Below are 10,950 nucleotides of genomic sequence, written 5' to 3' on the forward strand. Positions count from 1 at the left end.
CGGGCTCCCGGCCTGCCCGACGACGCCACGCCCGCTTTGAGTGAGCAAAGCCCTTCGGAGGCCGACCCAGCGGGCCCCCGCCGAGAAAGCCAGAGCGAGGGCGCGCGCACGAGGCGGGAATCCTCTCGCGCGGTTCGCGGCGCGGCGACGCGCGTTCTCCGCTGCGGGAGGCGCGGGCTTCGGCGGGCCGGCGGGCGCGCGCGCGGCCTGCCGGAAGCCAGTCCGGTTCTCGGCAGACGGCGGAGGCTTCCGGCGCCGCGGGTCCGACCAGGCGGGAGGAGCGGCCTCGGGGACTGGCTGTTCCCGCGGCCCCGGCGGCTCCTCCGCGCTCTGACCGCCGCCGAGATCGGGGCTCCTGTCGCGGGGCGGCGAGGCTGTGGGGAGAACAGAGGAGAGGCCGGGAGGCTGAGGGAGGGAGGCTGGCAGACGAGGTGAGGAGGAGGGGAGAAAGAGGACAGGGCCCTGGGAGGGGAGAGGAGATGGGGGGCAATGCAGACTTAGCAAGCACCTGCGGGAGGAGGCTGGGGAGGCCAGGAGACCCGTGAGTGAAGAGAAGAGAAGGGAGGGCGAGAGGAAGGCGCCCCGGTGGTCGGGGGAGGGAAGCCTCCGCTTCTGGTCCGTTTCCTGGGCCCCAGAGGAAGGCGGAGATGAAGGTCTTGCCCTCTAAGAATGAGGCCAGCTAAGAAAACTTTCTCACCACGTGGGAACATTTCATTGTTTTTAAGGAACCTTTCCAAATCGATAGCTTTTAAAATGACAACCCCCTATTTGTCCTAGGACTAAACATAATTGACAATTCTGGCCGAGGAACAAGCTCTTGCTGCCCTTTCTGTAATGTATAGATAAACATCCGCCTTTTTGCTGTGTACGGCTTGTAGAGAAAGTACAGAGAGCAAACCCCAGGGGGCGAGGGCTCATATTACAGGTTCTCCCAATTGTTTAAGCGCCCCTGACAACAGACTATTTGGTTTTCCCATCCGTGTTTACACTGTCATCTTGGTCTCCAGAATCGAGCGTTTGGGAGTGGATTTTTATCTGGCTTCTTGGACACCACTTACTGGCGAACTACAGCTAGGAGAGATTTTTGAAGCCCGGCTGGGAGGCAGAGGCCCCTGGTGAAGTATAAAAGCACACACATTGCTTGCAATTTCCCCTCCTTTGATGGTGGAGAAAAAAACTCCTACATGGTATGGCATGTAAACAAATTTTTTTTAAAAATTATTAATGATATTCCCCAGGGCTCCAGACAGATTGGTGAGCAAACTTCAGCCAACTTGGAAGCGGGGCAGCTTTCCATGCCCAGTTACACAAGATGAGCTCCCCGTTTGCCTGGGTCCCAGGGCCCTCCAGACAGGCTCGAGGACCCGTCTCTCTTTTTCTCTGTCTGTCGTTTTAACCGGCTGTTTTTCAGCATTTCTCTCCTCTTGCATGGAGGAGCTTGGTCTGCCCTTGTTTGCAGCTCTTGCAACACTTCATTTAAAGTGACTTATCTTGCCAAATCGATTATCTCCTTTAACATCAGCTTTCACCCAGCAATAATAGCTGGTTATGGTTCATGCTTTTGCAAAGAGGCTGATTCTGACTCATCGTGGCCAACGTTGTCCCACACACAGCTGAGTAAAGTCCTGGTGGCCATCCAATTCCTGACTGTCAACTGCTGACCTCCCAACTGCTTCCCCATTGATATCACCATCTGTTGTCATGGGAAAGATGGTCTGATATTTGGGTTAAATGCCACTGAAGTCATTCAATGTGGAAAAATAGCCCAGAGTAAATTGCCCTGTGAGGTGCGGAAGCTCTTTTCCCAGAGATAGTGAATCGAACAAAACACTCCCCCCCCCCCCCCAGCAAAACAAAAACACCTCAACCTCGCCACAGAAAATGCATTCCCTCCGTCACTCATTGTCACTCAATTTCAATGCCGTGCACAGAAATGTGTGTCTTAAAGACTCAGGTGTGACAAGGCCGTTCGTTGGGGCCACAGGGAGAGGGGAGGAAGGTTGGGTATTTGCTCTCTGCGCCCTCAGCAACCGGGGGGCTCACCCAGCGCTGCGATGACCGCCCGCGGGGCTCGGGCGCAGGTCAGACCCCGCGCTCTCCGGGGCGCCTGCTGCCGCCGCGTCCTGCGAGCGGGGCGGGCAAGGTTCCCCACGGGCACGCCGCGACCCCTCCTGGCACGTCCCCTGCTCGGTGAAGGAGCAGCTACTTAACATGCAAAGTTTCCTGCAGCCCGCCCGGCTCGCCCGTGATCATTTCAGTAGCTAACTGGCTTCTTTCCGAAAAGGCTGCCGAGGCACACAACATCTTGGGGACCCATTTTGCTCCCGACGAACACGCACACGGACCCGGAGTCTCCTCTCTTGCAAACTCTGACCCCTTCCTCGTCTCTCCCTTCATCGCGCCCCCTCCCCAGCCCCCCTCCCCCCGGCCCGGGATCCCAGTCCCTCTCCCAGGGCTCAGCAGTTGATCGCTCTTACCTTTTCCCTCCGCCACTGGGGCTTCGGGAGATGATCCAATGACCAAGCAGAGGAGCCAGAAAGCTCTAGCTGTCATTTTTGCAGACACGGTTCCCAGGCTCTAACACCGAGCCAGGGCTTTCTGCTGTTTCTCTCCCCCCACCCCTGCTTCACACCCCCACCCCCCTTCATGCTAATGAGAGGCAGCCTTTGGGGAAACGGGAATCACTCACTGGACAGACCATCGGAACAACAGGGAGCCGCAGGGATTTCTCCCACGTCCTGAGGGGGACAGCACGTGGCCTCCCAAAGTCGTCCCTGCGAATGTGTGTCCTGCGGCCTCTGAGCAGCGATAACATCAAATCCTAAACTTTAAACCCCGGAGGGTTGGCGGGCTGGCTGGGGGGAGGAGAGGGTGGGTTGGCCAGTGGAGAGAATAGGGTGTTCAGGGGTGAGGGACAGGGCGGGGGAGAACGAGTGAGAGGGAGTTTGTTCTCGATGAAGCCTGCCACAAATAAGCACATTAGCGCCCCAGACAGCTTGGGCTGGTGGCAGGGAGATCTCAGATGACAAAGTTCCTCGCAGAATGTGTCAGGGATTCCAAGAGAAACAAGTCACCACATCCTAGGTTTGGTTAAACGATTTTACTCTGTCTACAACTTTTATATTCTAGAACCAGAAGGGACAAAAGCAGTCCGCAAAATAGCTTGTCCTCTTCCTTTCCGCACCCCCATTGAAACTGGTATGTAGTTGGCAGGATTCATCAAGCCTTTTCCCCCCGCCAGGTGCTCGGGTACAAAGGTGAACAAACACCTTCCCAGGTCTCTAGTGATGGCTCATCTCCTGCAGAAAGGTGAGTCGCTGCTGAGGGCTGAATTCTGAAACCGTCCTGGGCTAAGGAACCTCCTCCTCAGATTGCACCGAAACAATATTCACCGAGGGCAGAAACAGGCTCAGCCTCGTAAACCCACAGCCGGCCCCGCGTGTATCTCCTTTCAATGGCTTCAAACCCAAAAGGAAGGGGACATGCATTGAGATGAAGGCGTTTTCTCAGAAGCCTCTGAACCAACAGTGAGATGCAGCAGCTGGAAGAAACAGCCAACTTCTGCTGCACTAACATCTCACGTCTCAGAAATAATAGTGCGCGTGGACTGACCAGATTCTGGGGGGGGGTCGAGTTTTCCAGAAAGACACTGGACAGCTAGAAGGAGAACAATGGCGCGGTGAGAGGGCTGGACTCCATCGTGTTTACGTTCTTTTGGAGGAACGCAGGATTGGCAGCCTAGACACACAAGAACATTTGTTGTGTTTGGTGAAAGAACCCGTAGGTTAAAGTGATGAAGGGACAAGTTTAACTTCCATCGAGGAAAATATGGTAACAACTGAGATCTCCAAGAGAGCAGACTGAAGGGTGGTGACAGTGAGCTCCTGGCCGTTGGGGGCGCTCAGAGAGAGCATCGTTCGGGGATGCTGTAGAGAGTGTCCTGCATGAGGTGCATTGTGGTTTGAGGGATACAGTGAGGTAAATGTGGTCCCCTGGAGAGGAGCTGTCTAGCCACAGGCTGGCAGTATGTTGGAGGGGCCCCTATGTTCCTAGTCTGGTTCTCACCTTTCCTCAGTTTGTAACCCAGAGGATGTCCATGGATCAGATTCATGGGATTGACTCATGTTAACCGAACTCGTCAAAAGCAGATGTATAAACCAGAATGTTATTTATTAATAGGCAATGGAGGGGCTATAGTAAAGGTGATTCCGAGGTCTAATGATTAATCAGAAGGTTGTGTTTTGAGCACTAAATTGAATTACAGCTGAAGGTAGGCTAATCTTTCTCATTCACACCTCTCCAGTCACTGCAAGGCTTGAGTACACCAGTCAGTGTCTCCAACCTCCGGCCAGGACCACATAAACTCGGTGAAATCTGTGCTTTTGGGCGTCCAGTTTACCGATGTCCTGAGCTCCCCTTCTTGTTCTTTAAGTCAAGTGAAATAGAATTAATTAGGCTTCAGCTTTCTCAGTTACAACCACATCTCAGACATACCTGCTGGAGATTATATTCAAGTCACGCAGATCCAATTTGGGGTGTTGGTGCTCCAGAAACTCTTCTGTTGCAGGAATGTTGTGAATGCCCCAAAGCCCACACCCTGCAATGTTGAGGCAGAGACCAGCTGCATGGCTCCCACATGGCCTACGGGCTCCCAGGTGGCACCAGCCTGGAAGAACTTGCAGGGTCCAGGGCTGGGCAGCAGCTGGCTTGCAACTTCCGAGCCACACAAACGGTGGGAGGCACAAAGAGCTCAGAGTCGGATCTATGTAAGCCAGAATGCCACTTACTAATTTACAAGAGATCAACCCAGGCAAGTGTGCATGCTCATGTCAGCCTGGCTGACATTCTCTTCCTATACACAAGCCACGTGGGAAGCCAAATTATCATCACGATGCTTGGTAATATAAACCAGAGCACGAGGAGTTTGTCATATGATTGGAATGTTTAACGGTATTGGTTTCTCATAGCCTAATGTGTCCATCTCCATAATAGGTGTGTGTGTGTGTGTGTGTGTGTGTGTGTGTGTGTGTGGCAGGTGGCAGTATCCAAGAGCCTTCCTCTTTCCTGCCAATTTCTGGTGTTTCGAGTGCATCTTTCTGCTTAGCAAATATTTGTTGAGCGTCTACTATGTGTATAAGAAAGAATTTGTGCCAGCTTCCTGGCATGGAGCTCCTAAAACCCTTGGAATTTCCCAAGTGATAGAAGGGTCTTTGTTATTCATGAGCTTCCTGGATCACACCGGAGTTTATGCTAATGAGGGGACTCTTGGAGAGATCCCTTTGATGGCTTCAGGATGGGAGCTGGGACCAGAAAGAACAACCATGCAATTAGATGGTCAAGACTTTGAGCCAACAGGACCTCCAAAGAGGGGAGAGAGGCTGGAGATTGGGTTCACTTGGGTGGGCAGTGATTTAACCCATCCTGCCTACCAGCAAACCCCAGTGAAAAGTCAGTGGCTGGCCCTGGCCAGGTAGCTCAGTTGATTAGAGCGTTGTCCTAATACACTAAGGCTGCAGGTTTGATCCCTGGTCAGGGCACATACAAGAGACATCCAATGAATGCTCCAATAAGTGGGACAACAAATCAATGTTTCTCTCAAATCAATAAATTTAAAAAAAATTAAAAAAAGAAAGAAAAGAAAAGTCAGTGGCGCTCGGTGAACACATTAATGTGTTGGGAAGGTGCTGCGCCTGACCCATGGAGAGAGAACAAGGCAGCGTTGCAATTGGGCCCTCCCAGATCTCACCATATCTGTCTCTTCATTTGACTGTCCCAGATCTGTACCCTTTACAATAAAACTGGTCGTAAGTATAGCATCTTCCTGAATCCCGTGAGCCATTGTAGAGAACCATCAAATCTGAGGGGGGTTGTGAGAACCCCCAGGTTTGTTGCCAGTTTTTATTTAATTAAAATTGTTAAAGTATTATTACAAACTCTTTGTAAACGTGAAATCTCATAACTGCATAACACGTTCTCTTTCAGACTGTTGTAATGTACCCCGCGAATCACAGAAGGACGCCTCAAGAAGTCGAATTAAAGAGTCACATTTATTGCAATCCGGGACTATGAGGGGACATTCCCAAATCTCATAGTAATAAGATGGTGGCAAAACCAGACTTATATAGGCAAAAATCACAAAGGTATTGATTACATCCCAGGGTTTGGAATGAGGACCCTGGTTTGCACAAAGCAGTTACAGAAGCGAGAATGAACTGATTAGTTATCTACAAAGAATATTTATAGTTTTGGGTCTTGGGACCACTGAGTTGACAGAAACACATTATCTAGAGCCCTCGGGTCTTGGGACCACTGAGTTGACAGGGAAACATTATCTGGAACCCTCAGGTCTTGGGATAATTGTGCTGTCCTGGTTCCCAGGTACAGAGGTATTTGCTTTCTAAAACCAGTAAGATCACAATCAATGGGATAGTCACGTTACAATCAATAAGGCATTCAATCGAATGGGATGATTTATACAATTCAGAAAATCAAAGTAACTTTTCTATTGTTAAGCCAAACAGCAGGGTTAGAGTTAAACTGTAGATGGCAGCTACCATACTTCAAGACAAACCATAATTTGGAATGTTTTAGGCTGCTTTCAGTTTTTGCCATTGTAAAACTTTCTGTGTCTCCATCAACAGAGAAATGGCCGGCTCTCGCGTGACGTAGTGAAATACTGTAGAGCAGGTACTATTGACATTTTGGGCAGATAGTTCTTTGTTGTGCCTTGTAGGACTTTGACCGGTATGCCCGGCCTTATCCACCGCATACCAATAGCACCCTGCCTCCAGCTGTGACAACCCCCACTGTCTCCAAATGTCTCCTGGGGGCAAAATCACGAACCATATTCATTGCTAATACAGCAATGAAAATAAATGAGCCACAATTACAAAAGCAAAAAGAGATGAATCTCATAAAGATGAAGTCAAGTAACAAAAAGTCCAATTTCCTTTGTATAAGGTTCACAAATAGGCAAAACTAATCTATGGAGTTACAAGTCAGGATAATGGTTATTCTTGGGAGTAGGTCTTGACTCGAAAGAATACTGGGGGAGGGGAGTCTCTGGTGTTAAAGTTTTCTAGAGTTTGACTTACTAATTTTTGATATGTTAAATAAGACGTAAAATTAGTTTATATAGTCAAAGATGTCATATATGCCCTAGTCGATTTGGCTCAGTGGATAGAGCATTGGCCTATGGGCTGAAGGGTCCTGTCAAGGGCATATGCCCACCTTGCAGGATTCAATCTTCAGTAGGGGGCGTGCAGGAGGCAGCCAATCAGTGGTTCTCTCTCATCATTGATGTTTCTCTCTCTCTCCCTCTCCCTTCCTCTCTGAAACCAATAAATATATATATTTTGAAAAAAAAGATGTCATAAAGTTTATAACATCTGTCATCCCTTTATAAAAGCTTAAATTTATACAAGTAATACATATTCATTCCAGAATTAGATATTACAGATAAGAAAAAATAAAAAAATTAAATGTAATTCTATTGTCTAGAAAAAACTATTATAAATATTCTGGTGTGCCCATTTTCAGACTTTTTCTACACATATATGTACATGTAAATATGTTACATAATTTCTTTCTGTAAAAGTGGGATCGTGGTGTACACATATTTATTATTGATTTGAGAGAGAGAAAGGGAGAGACTGAAAGAGAGAGAGACACAAAGACAGAGACAGCAAGAAACATCGATGTGTAAGAGACACGTTGGTTGGTTGCCTCCTGCACCCGCCTGACCTGGGCTGGGGATAGAACCTGCAGTTACATGCCCTTGACTGGAAATCAAACCCTTGACCCTTTGGTGTGCAGGCCACTGTTCTAACTGGCCAGGGCAACATGTTTGTTTTTGTTTGTTTGTTTTTAATTTTAATGATTTGTCAGCATCTTTCCATTTCAATAAACACAGGATTCCATAATCATTTTTATGGACTGAATTCCTCAACATTGAATTGCTGAGTCAAAGGATAGGATTCTTCAGTATTTTTGCTGCGTGCTGCTGAGCGGTCCCCAGACATGTTTGTCAGTGTGCACTGAGCGGCATTCAGCGCAGGCATGCACGGAGGCCTTTCTCCACATCGGGGTGGGAAACATCAGTGTGTGAGCTCCTTGCTGTTCTGAAGAGGTTTTTTTTTTTAATTTCCATGTAAATTCTTTTTAAAAATATTTTTTCAATTACAGTTGCCACTCAATATTGTGTTATATTAGTTTCAGGTGTGTAGCATAGTGGTTAGACATTTACATAATTTACACAGTGATTCCCCGGGATAAGTCCAGTCCCCACCTGGCACCATATATCATTATTACGATATTATTGACTGTATTCCCTGTGCTGTACTTTACGTCCCCATGACTATTTTGTAACTACCAATTTGTGCTTCTTACTCCTTCCACCTTTTTCACCCTGAAGAGGTTTTTTTTTAAAAGGTTTCTCTTTAATTCCCCGCCCCCCCCCCTTTTTTTTATTGCGGGTGATATTGTACACTTTTTTTTATAGATTTATTGGCCATTTAGATTTCTTTTAATTTCCTGTTCATATTCCTTGTCTATTTATTAGGATGTTCATATTGTCCTTTATGAGTTTAAGAACTATTTATAGCCTAAGAATTTTAACTCTTTGTCCATTATATAGCATGGGGCAAAAGTAGGTTTACAGTTGTTTATACAGAAAAGAATACATTAATTACTAAATAATAACACAAGAATAAACTCTATCAAGAACTCACAACACCTACTTTTGCCCCACCCTGTATAGATTGCAAATATTTCCTCACACAATTTCATTTGACTTGTAACTTCTTAGCAATTTTTTTGTCCAGAGAACGTTTACATTTCACACAGTAAAATCCATCAATCTCTTGTTTAACAATGTCCCTGCTGTCTTTGTCATGCTTAGAAAGTCTTTCTCCATCTCAAAATATATATAAACCTATATTTTTCTAGTGCTTGTGGTAAAATCACGATTCCATCTGGAATTTATTTTGGTATGTAGTATGAGGTAAGAATCTAATTTTAATTTTTTCTCAAATAACTAGGAAGTTGTCTCATCCAATTGCCAAATAAATTCATCCTTTCCCAGCATTGAGATGTCACCCTTAACATAAAGCAGCGATTCTCAACCAGCGTGCCACAAGAATTTTTAAAACATGCATACCTGACTACTTAATTACAGGCGTTGGCCTGTCTTCCCTCAGATTGTCAAATAAAAAAATGACAACAGCCAACACAACAATAGCCGTCCAATGTGAATGAATCAAAATTAGACCTATTTTTTTTGTCAGATCGGCAAAAAATATATTTTTTGATGTGCCGCCGAATGTTAGTAATTAGTTTATGTGTGCCATGAGATGAAATAGATTGAAAGTCACTGACATATATGTCCACAGTGGGGCATGGTTATAGTTATCATATTGTTATAACATACTACAGGCCCAATGCACGAAATTCATGCAAGGGGCTCAGCCCTAGCAGCTGCTGCGGCTTGCCTCGGCCCTCGAAGCCCCAGCTTCGTCTGAAAGGTCATCTGGAAGGTCGTCTGGCTATCTGGCCTAATTAGCATATTACGCTTTTATTATTATAGATATTTCTTTGAAAAATTTGTTTTCTATATGATAGTGTTTGCTTTTCTTTCAAGTTAACTTTAGAATTATTCTGCTAAATTTAAGAATCCTGGCCCTAACCAGTTTGGCTCAGTGGATAGATAGAGCAGCGGTTCTCAACCTGTGGGTCACGACCCTTTTGGGGGTCAAACGACCCTTTCACAGGGGTCGCCTAAGACCATCGGAAAACACATATAATTACATATTATTTTGTGATTAATCACTATGCTTTAATTATGTTCAATTTGTAACAATGAAATTGGGGGTCACCACAACATGAGGAACTGTATTAAAGGGTCGCAGCATTAGGAAGGTTGAGAACCACTGGGATAGAGCATCAGCCTGCGGACTGAAGGGTCAAAGATTCGATTCCAGTCAAGGGCACATACCTTGGTTACCGGCACATCCCCAGTAGGGAGTGTGCAGGAGGCAGCTGATCGATGTTTCTAACTCTCTATCCCTCTCCCTTCCTCTCTGTAAAAAATCAATAAAAATATATTTTTTTAAAAAATGTAAGAATCCTGTTGGTTTTATTGAATTTGCATTACATGTATGGATTAACTTGTAAAGGATTTGACAGCTTTTCTGTATTGTCTTTCTGTCCATGAAAATAGAATATCTACATTTCTTCGAATCTTCTTTTCCCTCTGTCAGAATATTATCATCTTCTTCATCTAAGCTCTACACTTTTCTTGTTAAATGTATTTCCTGGGTATTCTATATTTTTAATGCAATTTAGGAAGATCTTTTTTTCCTTTATATTTTCTAACTGGTTTTTCTAGGTATATAGAAAAAGGATGGATTTGTGTGTATATCTGTACTTACTGTTTATACCCCAATTTGTGCATATCCAAAAATAGTCCAAACTATTTTCAATTGATTCCCTTGGGTTTTCCCAGTAAAAAACCATATACTCTATAAATAATGATATTTTGCCTCTTCCTCTGAAATATTTATTTAACTTTTTATTGCATCGATGAGAACTTTCCAAACTTTGTTGAATAATGTCATAGTCATCATCTTTGTTTAGTGGTATTTCTCATTAGTAGAAAACACCTCAAATGTTCCATTTTCAAAGTGACTAAAGATTTGATTTGCTTAAGTACATTGAGCTATATTTATCTGTACACCCACATCATTTTTACCTTAGGAATCTGAGAAATATTTCTATTCTACTGTGACTTTCTTAACATTGATTATCGGATTGTGTCTTTTATTTTTTTAAAAATATATTTTATTGATTTTTTACAGAGATGAAGGGAGAGGGATAGAGAGTTAGAAACATCGATCAGCTGCCTCCTGCACACTCCCCACTGGGGATGTGCCCGCAATCAAGGTACATGCCCTT

The 10,950-nt window shown here is 45.6% G+C and overlaps 2 protein-coding genes across 2 annotated transcripts in view; one reads left to right on the forward strand and one right to left on the reverse strand.

Moving 5' to 3' along the window:
- Nucleotides 1–2,822, reverse strand: part of CUNH17orf58 (chromosome unknown C17orf58 homolog) — a 4,944-nt gene extending 2,122 nt beyond the window's left edge. Inside the window, exon 1 of the mRNA XM_023756989.1 lies at nt 2,690–2,822. The gene's annotated coding sequence lies outside the window, so the exon portion shown is untranslated. The remainder of the gene's footprint in view (nt 1–2,689) is intronic.
- Nucleotides 1–4,922, forward strand: part of LOC111826746 — a 5,261-nt gene extending 339 nt beyond the window's left edge. The window contains exons 2-5 of the mRNA XM_023756981.1: nt 46–431; nt 1,008–1,115; nt 3,242–3,309; nt 4,568–4,922. Of these exons, the coding sequence (XP_023612749.1) occupies nt 46–431; nt 1,008–1,115; nt 3,242–3,309; nt 4,568–4,578 (573 nt within the window). The 3' untranslated portion in view covers nt 4,579–4,922. The remainder of the gene's footprint in view (nt 1–45; nt 432–1,007; nt 1,116–3,241; nt 3,310–4,567) is intronic.
- The last annotated feature ends 6,028 nt before the right edge of the window (nt 4,923–10,950 follow it).

The sequence above is a fragment of the Myotis lucifugus genome, unplaced genomic scaffold, assembly GCF_000147115.1.
Source record: "Myotis lucifugus unplaced genomic scaffold, Myoluc2.0 scaffold_100, whole genome shotgun sequence".
NCBI classification, from domain to species: domain Eukaryota; kingdom Metazoa; phylum Chordata; class Mammalia; order Chiroptera; family Vespertilionidae; genus Myotis; species Myotis lucifugus.